Here is a 24,110-nt window from a genome sequence, read left to right as displayed (position 1 = left end):
GAATTTTAAGGGAAGGGGAGGGTAGTTGGGAGAAATGGATGAGAGGCAGTTGGAGTGTCCTTCAGGGGAGAGAGTTAGAGGGGCTACTTGGATGCAGATGTTGGTGGCTTCTTAAGGTGGTGATTCTTGGCATGTTTATAAGCAACCAGTAATGAGCAAGAGAATATGAGAATGACCTTTATTAGGTGGGAGTGGAAAAGTTCCAGGAGGCAACTCGATGGGGAGAGTAAAAATATAGGGAAGGTAATTCATTTAAGGTTTAGTAATCAGTTGAGTCCACACAAAGAGAGTAATTGGTGGTCGCAGTTCTTACTTTACAGGTAACTGTAAAAGCGCTGTGGCATTTATTGCCTGCATTCATTCATTCAATCGTATTTATTGAGCGCTTATTGGGTGCAGAGCACTGCAGTGTTCTTCACATCCGGTCCACACTCAAAGCTGAAATAGATAGTCTCGTCTAGTATTTTACAAATATATTTGCTGTCCAGACAGAGTTGGAGATTATATGTTGCCCACCTCTCTTTTAGGGGGTGTAATTATTTCAGTGTTAAGCTTGCTGTTTTGACTGCCCTTTTTTGTTCTTTTTTTTTTTTAAACATTTCACATTCCTATTTTTCGCTTCAGGGTTCAGTGGGGAGTCCTTTAACAAGACCTACTTCACGGTCACCAGCAAATTGGTCCAGTCCTCTCACGTCTCCAACCAATACTTCCCAGAACACATTGTCTCCCAGGTGAGGTGTTACCCTTAATGGGCGGGGATTGGGGGGGGGTGAGTCTTAGGAAAGTTCCCTCTACCTTTTATATGAAGACGTGCCCCTCTTAGCGGAAAGCAGCTTGGCTTCAGTTTGGCGCATTTGGATGAAAATAAAGACAGTCTAGCCAAGAGCATTAGCAAAGAGAGAGAGAAAAAGCAGGGATCCAGTCTCCAAAGCCAGAGAAAAAGCAGGAATCCAATGCCTTCCCAGGCAGAGGAATCCTGACTGTGGCGGGAGCTTCCCATCACTGAATTTTTTTTTTTTAATTTGTTCCCTTCACGGCTCTCCCTGATTTGAATAGAAATTTGGCTTGGCACCCAACATGTAGTAGGGCAAACCACCAAGCCACCTGGGGTTTGATCCGTAGAGGTAAACTGTCTTGACACGAGTATTTTCTAAAATACAGTAGGGTGCTAAAACACGGCACCAGGAGCAGTGTTGATTCAACAAGTGTGAGGCCTTCATATTATAGATGCGGGTCCATCCTCTAGGCTCTGGAGCTGTGAGGACAGCAATCCCCTGTTCCTCAACGTAACGCCGACGTTGAGCATGCTGGACTCTGGATCCTTGAAAGAGGGCATTCCTCAGAGCAGATCTGTCAGCAGTGGCCCCCCTCAAAAGGCTCCCTTCCCCATCCCTCAACACCCCCCCAATATCTCATGGCAGGTCACCCCAGTGATGCCACCTGAGAAGAAAACCCGCTCCTTTCTCAGGCCCCTCTTGTAGGTAATAGAATGGGTGACAACCGCCCTCCCTGCCCAGCAAGCACCTCAGATTACAAAAAGATGGTCATTCCTCTCTGGTCGCTTCCAGGAGGAGATTTACAGATGTATGTTGCATTTACTCCGGATTCTAGTCAGGACACAGCTTCCTCCAGGTGGAATGTAGGAGAAAGGGCAGTGACACATCTGGGCTGAATCAAGCAAGACTTCTCTCACCTATCACCGCTGTCGAAGAAGGACAGCGGTGCCCCATCCTTGCCATTATCTTGGGGCGTGGTTCTGAAGCAGCTGTGTAATGGTTGAAAGTTGATCTTTCAAAGCTCCCGTTTTCTTCTTCATAGTGCGTTCGACTATGACACGGAAAACATGAATTCTGAAGATATATATAGCTCTCTCCGAGGGGTGACAGAAGCAATCCAGAATTTTAGCTTCCGGAGTCAAGAAGATATGAACGAGCCGTTGAAAAGGGACTCCAAGAAAGATGGGGATGGAGACTCGGTGAGTATGGAAAAGTCAGGCACGCGTGGACATTTGGCTGCTTTTCGAAATGCTTGAAATTTTGGATTAGCCTAAAACGAACTTACATACTGAACTACCTGATCCTTCTAAATCTACCCTTGTTCTTTGAATCTGCGATTTTGGAGTCACGTGTATTCTTGCCCGTATTTCTCTTACTTGAATAGCCATTTGGCAGGAAGGGTCAGTTTGGGTCTTTTTTTTTCCCCCTCTCTCGCTTATAACCTGCTTTATAGTTCTGCAGTTGTTCCAATCGCTCTTGTCATTTTAACATGATATTTGCTCATGTACACCAAGTATAACGCTAAAACAAATGCTAAATAATATCATCGTAATACTAAACCAATGCCAATCACTCACTCATTGCCAGGTTCAGTGAACTCTATTAGATCCTAATCCTTTATTATCTCTCTGGTCCCTCTGACACCACCAACCACTCTCATCTCCTTGGAGTTAAGCTGAAGAGAGTTTTGCCTAAGTGGTAGTCCTCTGATTTTCTCCCCTCTCTGACTGTTCCTCCTCAATTCCGTTCTCTGGCTCCTCTTCCACCTCTCGTTCTCCTGTGGGGTCCTCCCGCAAGGCTCTGTTTTGGGTCCCCTTCAAATTCCGTGCTCACTCTTCTGGGGAGCTTGCCCGCTTGTCCGGTCTCAGCTGTGATTCCCCAATCTGCCTTTCGAGCCGGGACCTTCTCATAATTCCAACTTTTCATTTCCTGCCGCCTTCAGGATGTCTCTCCCCGTTTGGCCCAACAGCACCTCAAATCCAACATGTCCAAACTGGAGCTTCTTGTCTTTCTTCCCCCTCCACTCTCAACTTTCCCATCAGGACTGTTCATAATACCCCATCCTCCCTCTTGCAGAATTTCACGGTCTTGGCGTCATCCTTGACTCTTTCCTGTCACTCAGCTCTCACACTGTCAGTAAATTCGGTCAATTCATCCTTCAAAAACGTTTCCCAGGATCTGCTCTTGTGTTTTCACGAGAAAAGTCCCAAACCTGTATAAGCGCTCTTTATAGCACGATTAGCCTACCGTATTAGCCTCCGCCCTGGGCTCCCTATCTCTGTCCTTTCTTCCCTTTCATCCTTACTTGACACTACTGCCCAGATTATCTTCCCGAAATATGGTTTTGTTTATGCGACAGATACAAAATAATTTACACGTAGGAGGATAATGGAAAGAAAAATATGGTGGTGAATGAGAAACCACTCAAATAATCACGTTTCGATCGATAAAAACGAAAGTACTAGAGGTGGTTATAAGGGCAGAAATGAGAAGGTGGCCCCAAAGTGCTGAGGTAGTAGTGGGAGGATGTGATTATGATAATAATTGTATTTTGTTCAGTACTTAACTGTGGGCCAAGCACTGAGGTAGATTAGACACAGTCTCCGTCCCACGTGAGCCTCACAGTCTAAGGAGAAGGGGGAATGGGTATTTAATCCCCATTGGACGGATGAGGAAACAGAGGTCCAGAGAAGTGAAGCGACTTGATCAAGATCACACAGCAGGCAAGTCAATTCATACTGCTGCGCCTGAATGTCTTTATTATTTTTTTGTTCAATGTTCATTTTTTCTTTCCATTATACCAAATTTTTGGGGGACTTCCAGAAAACGGTTTTGAAAAGTCTTCTTACAGGTTAGGTTTTCAGTTTCAATTTATGGCTCATGGTCTTCTGAAAGAGTAGAGAAGGGAATTTTTTAGCAGATTATCTGTACTTAAAGATTGAACTCGACTTAGATCACTATTACTGGTGTAGTGTATTACGTTGGCATGCAGATGTTGGCAAATAGAGCTTTCCTCATTTCTCCTAATGTTTCACAGGTGTACCTCTCTGGCATAATACCTCAATTTGCATTCGTAAATATAGCTTTATAGCTATATTATATATAATATATTATATATAATATTATAATAATATCATATTATTACTTATAGCTATATTATAGCTTTATATTCACCGCCGTGAATGGCAGTGTTTTCATGGCTTGCGGTTCTTTGCGTCGTCCTTTAAGCTAAAAGCTTTTCCCTTCTCATTTTCACTATTTCAAACTCTATAGCTTATTTAGCTATAGGAGATGAAGAAATATTTTGCAAATTTAAAACGGAGTGTTTCCATTGCCCCAGAAGATATTGCGGGGTGGGAAATCGATCTGAAATGTTCGCTACAATTGTGCCGTGCCTGAATAGCCGCAGGTCCTACTAGACTGAGCCCAGACCTGGGAATTCAAAGAGCCTGGGTTCTAATCCCGCCTCCGCTACCTGTTTGCTGTGAGGCCTTGGGCAAGTCACTTCACTTCTCTGTGCCTCAGTGACCTCATATGTGCCACTTGTCTGCTGTGTGGCCTTGGGCAAGTCACTTAATTTTTCTGTGCCTCAGTGACCTCATCTATAAAATGGGAATAAGACTGTGAGCCCCATGCGGGATAGGGACTGTGTCCAACCCGATTTGCTTGTATACATCCCGGCTCTTAGTACAGTCCTAAGAAGCAGTATTTGAGAAGCAGCGTGGCTCAATGGAAAGAGCCCGGGCTTTGGGGTCAGAGGTCATGGGTTCAAATCCTGGCTCTGCCAATTGTCAGCTGTGTACGTCACTTCACTTCTCTGTGCCTCAGTTACCTCATCTGTAAAATGGGGATTAAGACTGTGAGCCCCCCATGGGACAACCTGATCACCCTGTAACCTCCCCAGTGCTTAGAACAGTGCTTTGCTCATAGTAAGTGCTTAATAAATGCCATTATTATTATTATTGTTATTATTATTATTATTATTACAGTGCTTGGCACATACCACAATTACTGTTATTAAAATGGGGATTAAAACTGTGAGCCCCACGAAGGACAGGGATTGGATCCACCCCGATTTCCTTGTCCTCACCCCAGTGTTCAGTGCGGGGCCTGGCACATAGAGCTTAACAAATGTCTCATCCTCATCATCATTATTCTGATGGTGATTATGACTGTTATTTCCAACAGACCTGCAGTGGTTCTGGATTGCTCGATCCCCGAGCAGCAGGTGATACTGTGGATTCCGGCCGAACGGCGCTCGACAATAAAACCTCATTGCTCAACACGATGCCCGCCCACTCGTCTCCCCGGTCCCGGGATTATAACCCCTACAATTACTCCGATAACATCAGTTCCTTCAACAAATCCGCCTTGAAGGAAGCCATGTTTGACGACGACGCAGAGCAGTTTCCCGATGGTGAGTTGTGGGATAGTGTCGCCAAACCTAAAATATTCCAAGTGGTGTGATTTTTTTCTTTTAGATTTTTTATTTTGAAATATTTTTTTTTTATTAAACCCTGGAATGGATATAAGATGATCAGATTCATATCTCGGATGGGGCTCCCAGTTGTAATCCCCATTTTACAGATGAGGAAACTGAGGCCCAGAGAAGTTGTTGATGTTACTGGTTTTTTTTCATCGTTCCTGTTCAGGCTTACAAAACATGATGGAGACTTTGGGTAATTTTGTTCCCATACCGGATAATTTTCAACATAGTCTTTGGAGGGCCAACTTTCAGATTCTAGCCTGTTCTGGTCCGGGTATTTATTGTTGGATCCTGGGACTTTCCTCCTTCTGCTTTGGCTGTGTCATTCTCTGAGAAAGTGGAGATAACTGTACTTAAACTGGAATCCCCATGTGGGACAAGGACTGTTTCCAACCTGATGGACTCGTATCTACGCCAGCCCTTAGGACAGTGCTTGACACATGGCAAGTGCTTAATAAATACCATAATAATAATAAGAACAATAACGACCCTCAGACCCCTTCTTCCCAAATGTTTTTTGAAGTGCTTCAAGTTGAGTGACTCTGAGCGCCATATGGTATGCTGCTTCACAACTGTGCATCACAGTTTTACGCAGTTTGCCTCTTCTTGTATGTTAGCGTTGGAGTCCACTGAACCAAAGCGGCAACACATCCTTCTAGACCAAACAAAAGGTATTGCCGGAAATGTAGTTTTAACCTTAGGGCTTTCAAAATAGTAGTTTGCCTATAAATAAATCAGTGGTATTTATGCAGAGCACTGTACGAAGTGCTTGGGAGAGTACCAAAACCCGTTTCGCCCACATGTGACTCTTTGAAAAATACAGCCCGACGAGGAACTAGTAACAAGGGTCGGATTGCCGATAAGATAAACTGTCTTTCCAATGTGACCGTTTCCTGTTTTAAAAGACCTCTCCCTGGACCATTCGGACCTGGTTGCCGAACTGCTGAAAGAATTGTCTAACCACAATGAGCGCGTGGAAGAAAGAAAGGCCGCCCTGTTTGAGCTTATGAAATTGACCCAAGAAGAGGCTTTTGGGGTCTGGGATGAGCACTTCAAAACCATTCTGCTGCTGTTGCTCGAAACCCTTGGGGACAAAGAGGCAAGTGTGTCTGTGTACCCCGGTAAGAGATGAACTGTACTTTCCAAGCGCTTAGTACAGTGCTGTGCACTCAGCGCTCAATAAATACGACTGGATGAACGAATGAACGAATGAATGAATGAATGAAAGGTGAAGAAACACAGCCTAGGAGAGTGGGGCTTGGTTTCTGCTCTATAACGTAAACTCTACAAGTTTGGCTACAGAAGCGACACACTTCATTACAAACTCGAATGCCTCAAGTTTTCACCTAACGGCAACTGTCTCTTAGGGTGTATCTCTCTACCAAACCGCTAACGCCTTTAAAAAAATACTTCTCTTCAGCATGCAATTAGAGCCTTGGCCTTGAAAGTCCTAAGAGAAATCTTAAGGAACCAGCCGGCGAGGTTTAAAAATTACGCAGAGCTGACGATTATGAAGACCCTGGAAGCCCACAAGGATCCTCATAAAGAAGTGAGTTGGCTTTTTGTCGGTGGTCGGGTTTTAGCACGGTGCCTTATTCGCACGCTCCGGGGTTTGGCGACTGATCGAAAAGCAGCGTGGCTTAGTGGAAAGAGCCCGGGATTGGGAGTCAGAGGACGTGGGTTCTGATCCCGGCTGCTGTACCGCTGTTCCCGTCCCCTCTAGACTGGAAGCTCTTTGTAAGCAGGGAATGTCTGTTATATTGTTGTACTCTCCCAAACGCTTAGTACAGTAAGCGCTCAGTAAATATGACTGACTTACTGCCGTTGCATCTCCTCCAAAAGGCCTTCCCTGGCTAAGCCTTGGTTTCTCCCCCCCCTCCATGGTGCCTATGCATTTGATTCTCATCCCCAACGCTGGCATACATATTGCTATCCTCCACGGTATCCTCTCCGTAGTTTATTTTATTATCCGTCTCACCCCTTAGACTCTAAGCTCTTTGTGGGCAGCGATCATTCATTCATTCATTCATTCATTCAATCGTATTTATTGAGCGCTTACTGTGTGCAGAGCACTGGACTAAGCGCTCGGGAAGTTCAAGTCGGCAACACATAGAGACGGTCCCTACCCAACAACGGGCTCACAGTCTAGAAGGGGGAGACAGACAAGAAAACAAAGCATGTAGACAGGTGTCAAAACTGTCAGAATAAATAGAATTATATCTATATGCACATCATGAATGTGAGCCCACTATTGGGTAGGGACTGTCTCTATATGTTGCCAAATTGTACTTTTCAAGTGCTTGGTACAGTGCTCTGCACACAGTAAGCGCTCAATAAATATGATTGATGATGAATAAAATAAATAGAGAAGTATGTACAAGTAGGTCCCACTACATTAAACCAGCACTAACCAAGTTATCTAGTTTTAAGATGCAGGCACCAAACTGATGGCGGCGGTTGTTCTGGATGGCCACCAAGGTCACCGGGCGACTAAAGAATTAGTCAGCATGTGACTACTGAAAGTTTTAATAAGGTTTTATTGGTAAGGCCGAAGACCGAATAGGCGGCGGGCTCTTTTCCTTAAGGGAACAGGCCCCGAGTGCCCGATGCAACGAGCGTATATACTGCTGTTGCTGATCACAGTGATTGGTAGATTTGCAATTCCTATTTGCAACTTTTAGACTGTGAGCCCACTGTTGGGTAGGGACTGTCTCTATATGTTGCCAATTTGTACTTCCCAAGCGCTTAGTACAGTGCTCTGCACATAGTAAGCGCTCAATAAATACGATTGATGATGATGATGAATTCCTGCCGACGGCCATACTCTCCCAAGCGCTCAGCCCAGTGCTCTGCACTCAGTAAGCGCTCAATACATACAACTGATCGAGAAAGACGATGGAGGGTGCATGACGGACTGGTTGGCGTTTATCAAGCTGTAATTAAAGCTAGCTGTCAAGGAGGGCAACTAAGCACCCCATTGCCCCGTAGAACTTGGAACCCAGCGTAGGTGCCATCCACCAAACTAGCTCTTTTCCCCCCCTTCAAAGCCCTACTGAGAGCTCACCTCCTCCAGGAGGCCTTCCCTGACTGAGCCCCCCTTTTCCTCTGCTCCTCCTCCCCTCCCCATCACCCCTACTCCCTCCCTCTGCTCTACCCCTCCTCCACCCCACAGCACTTGTGGACATCTGCACATATTTATTCTATTTATTTTGTTAACGATGTGTCTATATAATTCTGTTTATCAATTTTGATCCTATCGATGCCCGTCTACTTGTTTGGTTGTCCGTCTCCCCCTTCTTGACTGTGAGCCTGTTGTTGGGTAGGGATTGTCTGTTGCCGAATTGTACTTTCCAGTGCTCAGTACAGTGCCCTGCACACAGGTAAGCGCTCAATAAAGATGACTGAGTGAAAGAAGCGCCAGAAAGGTGAGAATTCCACGTAGCAGCGAGTCCTGTGAGCTGGTCATAATCAATCAATCAATCGTATTTATTGAGCGCTTACTATGTGCAGAGCACTGTACTAAGCGCTTGGGAAGTACAAATTGGCATCACATAGAGACAGTCCCTACCCAACAGTGGGCTCACAGTCTAAAAGGGGGAGACAGAGAACAGAACCAAACATACCAACAAAATAAAATAAGTAGGATAGAAATGTACAAGTAAAATAAATAAATAAATAAATAAATAGAGTAATAAATATGTACAACCATATATACATATATACAGGTGCTGTGGGGAAGGGAAGGAGGTAAGACGGGGGGATGGAGAGGGGGACGAGGGGGAGAGGAAAGAAGGGGCTCAGTCTGGGAAGGCCTCCTGGAGGAGGTGAGCTCTCAGCAGGGCCTTGAAGGGAGGAAGAGAGCTAGCTTGGCGGATGGGCAGAGGGAGGGTCATAAGCATTGGCACCCCTCCTTCCTTTCCCCCTCTTCCCCCTCTCCATCCCCCTGCCTTACCTCCTTCCCTTCCCCACAGCGCCTGTATATATGTATATATGTTTGTACATATTTACTACTCTATTTTACTTGTACATATCTATTCTATTTATTTTATTTTGTCAATATGTTTGGTTTTGTTCTCTGTCTCCCCCTTCTAGACTGTGAGCCCACTGTTGGGTAGGGACCGTCTCTATATGTTGCCAACTTGTACTTCCCAGGCGCTTAGTACAGTGCTCTGCACACAGTAAGCGCTCAATAAATACGATTGATCGACTCTAGCGTCCCCCCTGAACCTCTGGCTTGTTGGCACACGCAGCTCCGGCTTGGAAACGAAGCCTCACTTTTCGGGCTTTCCGTCTGTTTAGGTGGTGAGATCGGCCGAAGAAGCGGCCTCGATGTTAGCCACCTCCATCAGCCCCGACCAGTGCATCAAAGTGCTCTGCCCCATCATCCAAACTGCCGACTACCCCATCAACCTGGCTGCCATCAAAATGCAGACCAAAGTGATCGAGAGGGTGTCCAAGGAAACGCTGACGCAGCTCTTGCCCGAGATCGTGCCCGGGCTAATCCAGGTAAGGAGCGAGAGGCAGAGATGAAGAACGCGGCCCGGGAACGGTAACCGTGAGCTAATGATGGGGGACAAGGATCCGGAACCGATGCCGGAGGGGCCTGTAGGAAATCACTGTGGATTTGCCGGTTGGGCAACCATCTCCCGCCTGGAATTTGTACTGCGAGTGTCTTTCTCACGCCCCGGCCACGGACGCACAGTAATGCAGCTTTTCCGGCCCGTGCCGTTCGCGGGGAGCGTTGCCCAGAAGCTACTTGTTTCGTGGGGAAGAACAGCACCCTGCATGTAATAATAATAATAATAATAATGATGATGGTGTTTAAGCGCTTCCTATGTGCCAAGCACTGTTCTAAGCGCTGGGGTAGATACAAGGTAATCAGGTTGTCCCACGTGGGGCTCACAGTCTCAACCCCCATTTTACAGAGGAGGTCACTGAGGCACAGAGAAGTTAAGTGACTTGCCCAAAGTCACACAGCTGACAAGTGGCTGAACCGGCATCAGAATCCACGACCTCTGACTCCCAATCCTGTGTTCCTTGTTGCGCTGTTTCCTTTATTATTAATAATGATGGTATTTGTTAAGCGCTTACTACGTGCCAAGCACTGTTCTAAGCGCTGGGGTAGATACAAGGTAATCAGGTTGGCCCACGTGGGGCTCACAGTCTCAACCCCCATTTTACAGAGGAGGTCACTGAGGCACAGAGAAGTTAAGTGACTTGCCCAAAGTCACACAGCTGACGAGTGGCTGAACCAGCATCAGAATCCACGACCTCTGACTCCCAAACCTGTGTTCCTTGTTGCGCTGTTTTCTTTATTATTAATAATATATTATATATTATAATAATATATATTATTATTATTATTATTAACAATGATGGTATTTGTTAAGCGCTTACTACGTGCCAAGCACTGTTCTAAGCACTGGGGTAGATACAAGGTAATCAGGTTGTCCCACGTGGGGCTCACAGTCTCAACCCCCATCTTAGTCACTGAGTCACAGAGAGTTTAAGTGCCTTGCCCAAGGTCACAGATAGTAAGAGCTCAATGGGTACCATTGAGTGGTTGATGTATTTCTCCTCTCCGTAACCCATTTTAATGTCCGCCTCCCCCCCATAGACCGTAAGGTCCTTGAGTTCAGGGGTCATGTTTTCCAACTCCGGGGTTTTTGTACTTTCCCAAGCAATTATTACACTGCTCTGCCTCCAGTAAGTGCTCAAACATCACAGAATGATTGATTGATTCATTCATTCATTCAATTGTATTTATTGAGCACTTACTGTGTGCAGAGCACTGTACTTAAGCGCTTGGGAAGCACAAGTCGGCAACATATAGAGACGGTCCCTACCCAACAACGGGCTCACAGTCTAGAAGGGGGAGACAGACAACAAAACAAAACATGTGGACAGGTGTCAAGTCCTCGGAATAAATATAAATAAAGCTAGATGCACATCATTAACAAAATAAATAGAATAGTAAATACGTACAAGTAAAATAAATAGAGTAATAAATCTATACAAACGTATGTACAGGTGCTGTGGGGAGAGGAAGGAGGTAGGGCGGGGGGGTGGGGAGGAGGAGAGGAGAAAGGGGGCTCAGCCTGGGAAGGCCTCTCGGAGGAGGTGAGCTCTCAGTAGGGCTTTGAATCAATCAATCAATCGTATTTATTGAGCGCTTACTGTGTGCAGAGCACTGTACTAAGCACTTGAAGGGAGGAAGAGAGCTAGCTTGGCGGATTTGCGGAGGGAGGGCATTCCAGGCCAGGGGAAGAACGTGGGTCGGGGGTCGACGGCAGGACAGGCGAGAGTGAGGTACGGTGAGGAGATTAGCGACAGAGGAGCGGAGGGTGCGGGCTGGGCAGTAGAAGGAGAGAAGGGAGGTGAGGTAGGAGGGGGCGAGGGGATGGACAGCCTTGAAGCCCAGGGTGAGGAGTTTCTGCCTGATGCGCAGATTGATCGGTAGCCATTGGAGGTTTTTGAGGAGGGGAGTAGCATACCCAGAGCATTTCTGCACAAAGATGATCCGGGCAGCAGCGTGAAGTATAGATTGAAGTGGGGAGAGACAGGTGATTAAAAGACACGTCCTACCTTCAGCACCTGTTCCTCCTTAAAAGCCATTTTCTTCAGGAGGCATTTTTTGCCAAGTCCTCCCGTCTTCTTTGTCATGCCATCCCATCTTCCGCCTCAGCCCTCATATATTGTATTTGTTATCAAATATCCTTCATTTGTACCTGTTAGCTCTTCCGCCGTCTTTAATCGTTGCACTTTGCCAGTTGATGCGTAGATTTCCCCATTATTTTGTAAGTTTCTTGCGGTCACGGAGCACATTGTTTACTGCTTTTGTCTGTTTCTCAAGCTCACAGAGCTGTGCAGAGGCACTCAGTGAATTCTATTGCTACCAGCAAAATAGTCTCATTTCTGCGATGGCTGTAGAAGTTTTCTCTCACTTTCGGGACTCAACTTTCCCTAATCCCTGTGGTTCACCAGTCTAAAGGCCTTGACGGAATATAGAGATGGCTATGGAACATCCGTGTGTGTGTGTGTTTAATGGTATTTGTTAAGCACTTACCGTGTTTGAGGCACTGAATTAAGGGCTGGGGTAGGTAGATGCAAGCTAACCAGGTTGGTCCCACATGGGGCTCACAGTCCTAATCCCCATTTTGCAGTTGAGGAAACTGAGGCCCAGGGAAGCGAAGTGACCTACCCAAGGTCCCACAGCAGGCAGATAGCAGGGCCAGTCCTCATGAGTCCCAAGCCCGTGCTGTATCCTGTCTGCCGTGCTGCTTCTTCGTGTATGTTTAAAGAACTTGGAGGGAAGCATTTAATGAAGGCTTAACAAAGCATCTGTCACCGAAGTGTTGGCACGTTCTGATTTGGCCCCGTTAACGTTTAAATGGAGCAGTGTTGACGTTTGCTCGTTCTCCCCAGGGCTATGACAATTCCGAGAGCAGTGTCCGGAAAGCCTGCGTCTTCTGCCTTGTTGCCATCCACGCGGTAATCGGGGAAGATCTGAAACCACATCTCAGCCAACTCACCGGGAGCAAAGTAAGCACCGGAGGAACTGTGAACGGACAAACTACCTGTCCTCTGAGGATGGGTGGGGTGACAAATCATTCTCTAGAAAGCTGCGTGACAACTGGTTTGAGGAGATGCTGCGGTATTAATAATAATTGTAATAGAGATTTGGTCGTCGTTTAGCACTTACTGTGTGCCAGGCACTGCACTAAGCACGTGGGTAGATACAGGGCAATTCGGGTTGGACACGGCCCCTGCCCCATATGGGGCTCACGTTCTTAAATCCCCATTTTACAGATGAGGGAGCTGAGGCCAAGGTTCGTGAGGTGACTTGCCCAAGGTCACACAGCAGACAAGTGGCCGGGTAGGATTAGAACCCATGACCTGCTGCTGCCCAGGCTCAGGCTCTAGCCACTTCTCCGAGGTACACTGGGCCTTAGTTCATTCATTCATTCATTCATTCATTCAATCGTATTTATTGAGCGCTTACTGTGTGCAGAGCACTGTACTAAGCGCTTGGGAAGTACAAGTTGGCAACGTATAGAGACGGTCCCTACCCAACAGCGGGCTCACAGTCTAGAAATTAGCTCTCCTGGAATCGATAACGGGTAATAATAATAATGGTGATGGTATTTGTTAAGCGCTTACTCTGTGCCAAGCACTGTTCTAAGGGCTGGGGTAGATCCAAGGTAATCAGGTTGTCCCACGTGGGGCTCAAAGTCTTAATCCCCATTTTACAGGCGAGGTCACTGAGGCACAGCGAAGTGAAGTGACTTCCCCCTTTTAGACCGTGAGCCCACTGTTGGGTAGGGACTGTCTCTATATGTTGCCAACTTGTACTTCCCAAATGCTTAGTACAGTGCTCTGCACACAGTAAGCACTCAATAAATACGATTGATGATGATGATGATGATGACTTGCCAACAGTCACGAAGCAGATAAGTGACGGAGCCGGGATTAGAACCCACGACCTCTGACTCCCAAGCCGGGGCTCTTTCCTCTAAGCCACGCTACTTCTCGATCGCCTTGCTGAGAACGGTGCCTGGCACGTAGTGAGCGCTCAACAAATACCTTACCAAACCAGATTCCAGTTTGAGAATGGTCTTAAGCGCACTGTCCCTGCTCTGTCTGCATTTTGATGATATCCCTATTCAACTACACCCCTCTGAGACAACGGGAAAGCAGCTAATTCTCTTGTCTGAGATCAATCAATCAATCAATCAATCGTATTTATTGAGCGCTTACTGTGTGCAGAGCACTGTACTAAGCGCTTGGGAAGTCCAAGTTGGCAACATATAGAGACAGTCCCTACCCAACAGTAGGCTCACAGTCTAAAAGGGGGAGACAGAGAACAAAACCAAACGTACTAACAAAATAAAATAAATAGAATAGATATGTACAAGTAAAATAAATAAATAGAGTAATAAATATGTACAAACATATACATATATACAGGTGCTGTGGGGAAGGGAAGGAGGTAAGATGCGGGGGATGGAGAGGGGGACGAGGGGGAGAGGAAGGAAGGGGCTTAGTCTGGGAAGGCCTCCTGGAGGAGGTGAGCTCTCAGTAGGGCATGACTGAGATGACTGGATTTCATTCCACACCCCGCAACCCCCCGCTCCTGTGTCTCTTAGCCATGGATAATCATAATTTAGCCACGCTCCTTGCAAGTTTGTGGATTGGTTTCATCCTTCTTCTTTAATAAATAGCCACTGTTCACCCCTAAAGAATCAGTCCTGTATCACCGGATCCTCGCACCAGGCCGGGTGACTGAATCAGACTAAAACCCTCCATTCTTACAAGCTCCTTTCCTTGGTTATTTTGCCTTCTCTCTTCCCGAGAGCATCTGGTCAGAGATTCATCCGTTCTTCCAGATGCCGAGGCTAGGGAACCATCATTTTTCCATTTTGACCGAAAGTGCAAAGAGGGGATGTTTATCCCAATGGGAGGGACCCAGAGTCTTGACAGACCCTGGTTAAGTGGATATTAATACATCCCTGATATTTATTAGGCGTGAGCACGGAAGTCAGTTCAGTTGCAGTGCGTGTCGCGTATGAGCCGCGCAGGTTTTTCCTCCCCATTTTCAGGTGAGAAAACTGAGCCCCAGAGAAGTCACGTGACTTCCCAAGGTCAAACAGCAGGCACGTGGCAGGGCTGGGGGTAGAACCGTGTGAGTCAGGCCGGGCTCCCTGATTTGTATTTTTCCCCAGTTTAAGCGAGGTTGGTGGGAAGACTTCCCCGAACGCATAGTCATGTAGGAAATCTGAAATACAGGATGCCTGTTGCCTAATTCTCATATTTTTGGTGTTCTCTGTTTATAATATGACTTTCTCCATTCCATGTTCCTCGATTAAAAGGACACGTGAGCCCCAGGGGCCATCATTTCCCAGGCAGGAACCTGCTTGTTCATTCATTCAGTATTTATTGTGCCTTTTGTGTGCAGAGCACTGTACTAAGCGCTTGGGAGGGTACAGTACAACAGTAAACAGACACGTCCCCTGCCCACAGTAAGCTTACATGGTTCATTCTCTGTGATAAATTTGGTCGTTCAGGTCGCTGGATATTCCCCTGGGGAGTCAAAGTGGAGTTTTGTTTTGCCCCATTTTGACTCGTCGCCTGCCTTCCAGCAGCTAATAAAAGATGGGCGGAGGGTGTGTGCAGAGCACTGTACTAAGCGCCTGGGAGGGTACAGCACAACAGCAAACAGACACATTCCCTGCCCACAGTGAGCTTACGTTGTTCACTCTCTGTGATACCTTTGGTCATCCAGGAGTCAAAGTGAAGTTTTGTCTTGCCCCATTTTGACTCGTTCCCTGCCTTCCAGCAACTAATAAACGATGGGCGGAGGGGAGCTGCCGGTTATGGCACTTAGAGGATGTCCTCCCCTGTTTAAAGAAGTGGCACGGCACTCAACAAGAGAAACACTCGAAATTCTTCTCCAGCTATACTGCTTTTTGGTAGTACGATTTAGGAAAACGCCTGGTCCTTAAGGGAACCCTGTCGCCGTGGGAGGGGCGTGCATCCTCTCCCCATGACAATTTGGGGGAATGTCTCAATTTTCCTTTCGCACGATTTAGGAAAACGCCTTGTCCTTAAGGGACCTTGTCGCTGGGCGGGGGGGACATGCGACCTCTCCCCAAGACGCTTTGGGGGAACGTCTCAATTTTCTTTTTGCAAACCGAGGCACTCGTGCCCCTAACGCGATGTTGTCTGGCTTGGCCCCACAGATGAAATTACTGAACCTGTACATCAAGCGGGCTCAAAGTGGGCTGGGAGGCGGCGACCCAGCGACCGACGTTTCTGGGCAGAGTTAACGCAGCGGACCGGTCTCCCCATGGAAAGACGGACCCTCATCAGGGGAAGGAAAATTTTCAAATCGACCTTTGGAAACTCGTTTCTTTTCTCTCTCCTTTTTCCTTTTTTTTTTTTTTGTTTTTGTTTTTGTTTTTGGGTTGGCTTTCTTTTCCTTTGCCAGGGGTTGCCCACGACCTGCATGTAACTGTTGCGATAGAGTTAATCCAAATCGAAAGAGAACAGTATTACCATCAGTTGGTCAACATGAATTCTTTTTCATACCTAATTCACCGTTTTAAGCTGTCCGCACTCCTCCGTGGGTCGCCCCATTAACCTCCGTCAGTGTTATGAGTGTATAAAAAATTTTAAGTACTGATTCAACGGGAATGCCTAAAGCGTTAAAAAGCTTACAAAAACTGAACTTTTTTTTTTTTTTTTGGCTTTTATTTGGCTGCAGGGTAACTTTTTTTTCTTTTTTTAAGTCGTTACTTCGAGTTTAGTTTGAGTATCATGTCCTTTGGCGAGAAACAGAAAATGATGGGAAACCAAGCAGCCCTCTTCTGACCCGCAGCTCGGTTCCATCCGTGGTACGGGGGGAACGATCCTCTTTCCCACTCTCTTGGAGGATCCTGAAGCCTCGCGCGCGCGCTAAGACGGTGAGGAGAAACTGGAGTCAAACCAGATCTCCAAAGCCGATGTTGTTCGTTGAGTCTGTTGCCTCTTCTGTAAGACTTTCAAGCGAGCAGGCAAGGGCCAGGAGAGCCAGAAACTGCACATCATCACCCCTTCCCTCTCTCCTCCCTCCCTTTCCCCCCATTCCCCGGGAGGGCAATGCATCCAGCACGGAGAGCCGGCTATCGGAGCATATTTAGCTGGTATTTACCTTTACCCTTACCACTTCTCCATCCACAAGTCTCCCGACTGCGGCAGAACCGGCGACTCTTAAAAAGCTCCGCGACCTCCTGCGGGTGCATTGCGGGGGAATCAGGCTGGGGGAGAGGAGGAACCGAGAAAGTCACCGTCGCTGTTGATCTTGTTACTTGTAATTTTCTTTTTTTTTGGACGAGTTAGAAAGCCGCACCAAATGATTTGCGTAGTTTTCTTGGATCGCTTCAAGAGCTGTCTGGATTTAAGAAACGGAAATGGGGGGCGGGGGGGGGGGATTTTTTCGCAGATTTTTTTTTTGAAATCTTTATTGTGAATAATGCTTTTTTGTATTTATGAACATCAGGTTCACCTATGAATAAACTTGATAATGGAAACAGAAAAATAATCAAGTGAGTGTGTCCCTGATTTTTCTCAATTTAATCACCAAGAAATGGGGGTACTGGTTCTTTGGACCGTGATATTGACATGATTAAAAGATGTCAAGCCGAGAGAGAAAATATCATTGGCAAGGATGTCTTCCTGTACGAGGCTAAAATTCTCTCTACCTCTTCAGGGTGATTACTTTTTCCTGAGCTGCTGTCCATAGTGTCTTGGGGGGAACTGGCATAAAGGTGTTTTTGAAGGGGTTTTTTTTTTTTGTTTATTTTTCAATTTCTACTCGTCAATCAAGGTCCCTTTTCTTTAACGTGCAGCCAAATATCATAAACTACTAATACACTTTTTAGCTAGTTTGAGTGCAAGGCAAATTGGCTGAATGTGGTGTTCCTCTGATACCTGCAATTATGCATCTTGATTTTTGGGTTTTTTTTTCTTTTTTTTTCCCCACCTTGGTGTAAAGTGAATTTGCCGGAGAGTTGAGACATGGTTATTAGCCAAGCGATTTGCTGTTGTTGCAGAGGTGTAGTTTTGTTTAATTGAATAAAATTGTAGAAATGTATGTAAAAACTTTAAAAAAAAGGCAAAATATGTCATTACTTGTCATTGACCTTCCCTCCCTTCTTCCCCTTTTTCTTTTTTAGCAATTGCATCAGGAAAATAGTGTCTCCCCCTCCTCCTTCCTGCATATGTAACATTCTTGTTGTTTTCTACTGTTAATGACATTGTGTATTTATAGTTCTCCGCTTACCATTGTGCATATACTGGCAATAAAAATGTACATAACATTACTTGAAAAAAATGAATAAGGTTAGACCAGCTGCTTTCCTGTCTTATTTGAAACATGTCCTGCGACTAAGTCTCCGGTTCTGAGAACGGATTTTGTGGAAGATCCTGGGAAATCTAATCTGAGAAGGTGGGGAAAGGCTGTAGTAGTCTTTTTTTATGGTATTTAAGCACTTATTATGCGCTAGGCACAGCACTAAGCGCTGGTGTGGATACAAGCTAACCAGGTTGAACACAGTCCATGGCTCACGTGGGGCTCGCAGCCTTAATCCCCATTTTACAGTTGAAGTAACTGAGGCCCAGTGAAGTGAAGCGAACTGCCCAAAGGCACGCAGCAGGCTTAGGGCCACGGGCCGTGCCCTATCCACTGAGCCACACTGCTTTTCAGCGTCATCTCTTAACCGTCTCTCGTCATTAAGGTAAGGCCTTCAATTAAGATTAGATGGTTTCGTTAATGGGAGCACGCGAGGAAAGATATGTCAGAGAACTTTAAGCCGTCATTTGAAACTATAGAATTTCTTAAACCTGATCTGAGTACACCAGTTGAAGGTCCCCTCTTCAGGTAGCCATCTAATTAAAGGAGTTTTGAACTCAGTAGCAATGCATTCATTTTCCAAGTTCACCTCAGAGAACAGTGGGAATTAGAATGGGGAAAAGAACATCAGAAGATATATATATATATAATTATATATATATATATATATATATATATATATATATATATAATTGGTGTATATAATTATACCAAGTATATGATTGGTGGTTTGAATCATTTGGTGCAGCAAACCTCAATTTAAAATGTAAAATCTCCAGAAAGTCTCCCTAAGTTTGAAGGTATGTGTGTACAAGTGTGTGTGTGTGTGTGTGTGTGTGTGTATATATACATATATCGATATATAGAGAGATATATAGATATCTGTATCTATAGATATCTATATATATCTCTATATATCGATATAGAGAGAGATATATAGAGAGATATATAGATAGAGAGATATATAGATATATATCTATGTATATATCTATAGATATATAGCTCCATATATATATATATATATATATATATATGGAGAGAGAGAGAAAGAGACGGTGCGAAAGACCTAGCCACGCCGCAGAGCCTAGAAAAAGCCGGTCTTGAATCTTGACTTTGGGATTATCGAACTAATTTGATTTCACCATGTATTACTGGCTTTTTTTTTTCCTGACTAGGTTCCTGTCAATTCCACACCCACAGCGACTTTGATTTGGTGCCTGTCGCCCGGTTCAAAAAAGAGGATCAAAATGACGTTTCCCCTCCTCCGTAAATCGACGGTAACCGCAATCCTCTCTAGGATTTGCAGGCGTGTGTATTTCAATCAATCGTATTTATTGAGCGCTTACTGTGTGCAGAGCACTGGACTAAGCGCTGTTAAGTTTCCTGTAACTTAATTTTGATTTTAATTTTGAACTTGGGGGTGGGGCGTTAAGGGTGGAACTTCAAGGGCCTGAGGAAAGGATGGAGGAGAAGGGAAGAGTGAGAGGAGGGAGGAGTGCTCTCTTCCTCCTCCACCGCTTTGTTGGTCGTCTCACCAAAGCCCTGTGAGGAAATCATCATCCCTCTGCCTCTCCCGGGCCCAGTTCACCAGGCCAAAACTTGTTAGGGATGGACAGTCCGGAGCCGCACAGCCTCCATGCTTTCGGGCTAAGATCTTCCAGCCACAGCTCTTGCTGTTGCACAACATTGGCCGAGAACTTGCCTTCGCAGTAGCTCCAGCTCAGCTGGGGCGGTCGGGCCGCAGTGGGGAGAGATCGTATTTCCTGCAGCGATGGGTCGTAATGCCCGTTGGAGCTTTGGGATCCCGGCGGACGCCGACCGTTAACAGCACGTGGATTTCGCGGACTGCAGCCGTTCAGAACCGGGCGTACACCTGAAGAAAGAAGTCCCCATGCAGGGAACCGGATTTACTGCGTCATGATTACTGAAGCCTGGTTAGTGTTAATTAAGAACATTACTCCCCTCCTCAGAAATCTCCAGTGGCTACCAGTCAACCTACGCATCAGGCAGAAACTCCTCACCCTGGGCTTCAAGGCTGTCCATCACCTCACCCCTTCCTACCTCACCTCCCTTCTCTCCTTCTCCAGCCCAGCCCGCACCCTCCTCTCCTGTGCCGCTAACCTCCTCACCGTGTCTCGTTCTCGCCCGTCCCGCCATCGACCCCCGGCCCATGTCCTCCCCCTGGCCTGGAATGCCCTCCCTCTGCCCATCCGCCAAGCTCGCTCTCTTCCTCCCTTCAAAGCCCTACTGAGAGCTCACCTCCTCCAGGAGGCCTTCCCAGACTGAGCCCCCCTTTCTTCCTCTCCTCCTTCCCCTCCCCACAGCCCCTGTATATATGTTTGCACAGATTTATTACTCTACTTTACTTGTACATATTTACTATTCTATTTATTTTATTTTCTTAATTTGTTGTCTGTCTCCCCCTTCTAGACTGTGAGCCCGCTGTTGGGTAGGGACCGCCTCTATATGTTGCCAACCTGTACTTCCCAAGCGCTTAGTACAGTGCTCTGCACACAGTAAGCGCTCAATAAATACAACTGAATTAATGAAAAGGGGAGCTTGAATGACCAATTTGGGGTCGGTAAGTATTTGGAATATATCCGTGCTAGAGCTGGGCCTCGATCAGTAGATCACTGGGATTTATTGAGTGCTAACTCCGTGGAGAGTTTGTAGGCACAATCCTTGCTCTCAAGGATTAGAGAAGCAGCGTGGTTCAGTGGAAAGAGCACGGGCTTTGGAGTCAGAGGTCATGGGTTCGAATCCCGACTCTGCCACGTCTGCTGTGGGAACTTGGGCAAGTCATTTAACTTCTCTGAGCCTCAGTTACCTCATCTGTAAAATGGGGATTAAGACTGTGAACCCCACGTTGGACAACTTGATCACCTTGTAACCTCCCCAGCGCTTAGAACAGTGCTTTGCATATAGTAAGCGCTTAACAAATGCCATTATTATTTTATTATTATTATTATTATTATTATTATTATTATTAAGGAGGTTACCGTCTAGAGGGGAGACAGACATTTTATATAGATAATAACAGTGGTACTTGTTAGGTGCTTACTATGTGCTGCACACTGTTCCAAGGGCTGGGGTGGATTCAAGTTAATCAGGTTGGAAATAATACCTGTCCCACATGGGGCTCACACTCTTGATCGCCATTTTGCAAGTGGGGGTAACTTAGGTGCAGAGAAGTTAAGTGAGTTGTCCAAGGTCACACAGCAGTGTGTACTATATACCTCTCTGTATTTCACTGTGGCTACTTACTTTTGTTCTTTATTGCCTACTTGCCCCCCACAGATACGGCTTCTCCGATCTCCAAAGCTCCAGGCCCCTCTCAGGGTTGCACCAGGAGGGTTTCCAGTACTCTACCAGTCTTGACTACGGGAGGGAGAGTCAAGCAGAAGCCTGTCCTCGCTTGGGCAGTGGCGAGTGCGTGCAAGGCAATCAAGTCAAAACTCCCCTGCGCTGGGCAGTAGCAGCGTGGGAAAGAGTCGAAGGCGGTGACTCGAGTTTCCTGCAAGGAAAGGTAAACCGCATCTGTCTTTTTACCAAGAAAATTCTGTGGAAATGGAGCTGTTGCAGATGGAGAGTGGGGCATTCTGAGAGAGATGTGTCCATGGCGTCGCTACGGGTCGGAGACGACTCGACGGCATAAGACCAAACAAAAAGCCCCAGGCTACTACTACTCTGCTGCAGAAAGAGGTGAAAGGAAGACGGGAAGGAGATGACGTACAGGAAATAAAGACCCTCGCCACCTCCAGGGCTACCCTCCCTTTCTTAGCCAGTGGCAGCGGGACTAAGTCTGACATGAGGCCCGGAGAAGTAGATTCATTCATTCATTCATTCATTCAATCGTATTTATTGAGCGCTTACTGTGTGCAGAGCACTGTACTAAAAGCTCGGGAAGTCCAAGCTGGCAACATATAGAGGCGATCCCTACCCGACAATGGGCTCACAGTCTAGAAGGGGGAGACAGACAAGAAAACAAAACATATTAACCAAATAAAATAAATAGAATAGTAAATATGTCCAAGATCTAACCCGTGATGAGTTGGAGTACTTATGTGTGTAAGCGCAATGCTGAGCCTAATCATTCATTCGTTCATTCAGTCGTATTTATTGAGCGCTTACTGTGTGCAGAGCACTGTACTAAGCGCTTGGGAAGTACAAGTTGGCAACATATAGAGACGGTCCCTACCCAACAGTGGGCTCACTCATCTGTCTTTCCACTGACCTCTCACCCACAGCCTGCCCTTCCCATATCCGAAAGACAACGACTCTTCCCCCCTTCGAAGCCTTATCGAAGGCCCGTCTCCTCACTCAATCGTATTTATTGAGCGCTTACCGTGTGCAGAGCACGGTACTAAGCGCTCGGGAAGTACAAGTTGACAACATCTAGAGACGGTCCCAACCCAACAGCGGGCTCACGGTCTAGAAGGGGGAGACAGACAACAAAACATATTAACAAAATAAATAGAATAAATATGTACAAATAAAATAAATTAAAATAAAAATAAAATAAATAAATAATCCGAATAAAGCAGGGTGTTTTCACATTTAGCTTGGCTCTGCCGCCTGGACTCCACCGTCTTCGCCTGGCCAGTCCCGCCCTCGGTTTCTGCAGGATGTCGAGCCCGGTTCCCGAGGCGACGGGGGGGTGAGACGTTCCGAACGCGTGAGTTTTTTGTGTGCGGGATAATCCCTCTAGGAAGAGAATTGGACCAAAGGGCTAACGGCAAGCCTCCTTCCACTCCAGCCAGCCAGCTGGCCAACCGCACTCGGGAGACGTTAGCGGACTCTGAAGTTCTTACCAACTTCTCTTGGGTTTTCCCTGACGACTATCACATTCCCCACGGCGAAGATGGGAGCCTCCGGGAGACTTTGTGGCTCCCCTGCTGATGAGCTGGTGGCTGGAGTTTTTGTCAGTGCCGTCTTTACCAGCTAACGGATTAACTACGGCGGACAATGCCTCGGTGACATTTTTCCAATGACCCACTTCTCTATGCCCAGTTAGCTCATCTGTAAAATGGGAACAAGGACGATTAGCCCATGTGGGACAGGGACTGTATATATGTATATATGTTTGTACTTATTTATTACTCTATTTTCCCTGTACATATCTGTTCTATTTATTTTATTTTGTTAGTATGTTTGGTTTTGTTCTCTATCTCCCCCTTTTAGACCGTGAGCCCACTGTTGGGTAAGGACTGTCTCTATATGTTGCCAACTTGGACTTCCCAAGTGCTTAGTGCAGTGCTCTGCACACAGTAAGCGCTCAATAAATATGATTGATTGATTGATTGATTGTGTCCAACCTGATTAGGTTGTATGTGCCCCAGTGCTTAGTACAGTGCTCTGCACACAGTAAGCGCTCAGTAAATACGATTGATTGATTGATTGACTGTGTCCAACCTGATTAGGTTGTATGTGCCCCAGTGCTTAGTACAGTGCTCTGCACACAGTAAACGCTCAATAAATAAGGTTGATTGATTGATTGTGTCCAACCTGATTAGGTTGTATGTGCCCCAGTGCTTAGTACAGTGCTCTGCACACAGTAAGCGCTCAGTAAATACGATTGATTGATTGATTGATTGACTGTGTCCAACCTGATTAGGTTGTATGTGCCCCGGTGCTTAGTACAGTGCTCTGCACACAGTAAGCGCTCAGTAAATACGATTGATTGATTGATTGATTGACTGTGTCCAACCTGATTAGGTTGTATGTGCCCCGGTGCTTAGTACAGTGCTCTGCACACAGTAAGCGCTCAATAAATACGATTGATTGATTGACTGTGTCCAACCTGATTAGGGTGTATGTGCCCCAGTGCTTAGTACAGTGCCCGGCACAGAGTAAGCGCTTAACAAATGCCATTAAAAAAAAAAAAGGCTTGGCAGAAGCATGGATTTCCCCCCAGCTTTCAGTGAAGAATCTGGAAAAGGATTGAGTTTGGTCGCATCCT

The 24,110-nt window shown here is 46.3% G+C and overlaps 1 protein-coding gene across 35 annotated transcripts in view; it reads left to right on the top strand.

Moving 5' to 3' along the window:
* Window positions 1–18,152, top strand: part of CLASP2 (cytoplasmic linker associated protein 2) — a 229,824-nt gene extending 211,672 nt beyond the window's left edge. For all 35 annotated transcript variants that reach the window (XM_038767129.1, XM_038766976.1, XM_038767065.1 and 32 more), the window contains 8 exons: window positions 625–731; window positions 1,819–1,975; window positions 4,965–5,193; window positions 6,168–6,361; window positions 6,683–6,811; window positions 9,562–9,768; window positions 12,688–12,804; window positions 16,002–18,152. In XM_038767129.1, coding sequence (XP_038623057.1) covers window positions 625–731; window positions 1,819–1,975; window positions 4,965–5,193; window positions 6,168–6,361; window positions 6,683–6,811; window positions 9,562–9,768; window positions 12,688–12,804; window positions 16,002–16,088 — 1,227 coding nt within the window. In that variant the 3' untranslated portion in view covers window positions 16,089–18,152. The remainder of the gene's footprint in view (window positions 1–624; window positions 732–1,818; window positions 1,976–4,964; window positions 5,194–6,167; window positions 6,362–6,682; window positions 6,812–9,561; window positions 9,769–12,687; window positions 12,805–16,001) is intronic.
* The last annotated feature ends 5,958 nt before the right edge of the window (window positions 18,153–24,110 follow it).

This window comes from Tachyglossus aculeatus, chromosome 2 (assembly GCF_015852505.1).
Source record: "Tachyglossus aculeatus isolate mTacAcu1 chromosome 2, mTacAcu1.pri, whole genome shotgun sequence".
Taxonomy (NCBI): domain Eukaryota; kingdom Metazoa; phylum Chordata; class Mammalia; order Monotremata; family Tachyglossidae; genus Tachyglossus; species Tachyglossus aculeatus.
This window is presented reverse-complemented; position numbering and strand designations above follow the sequence as displayed.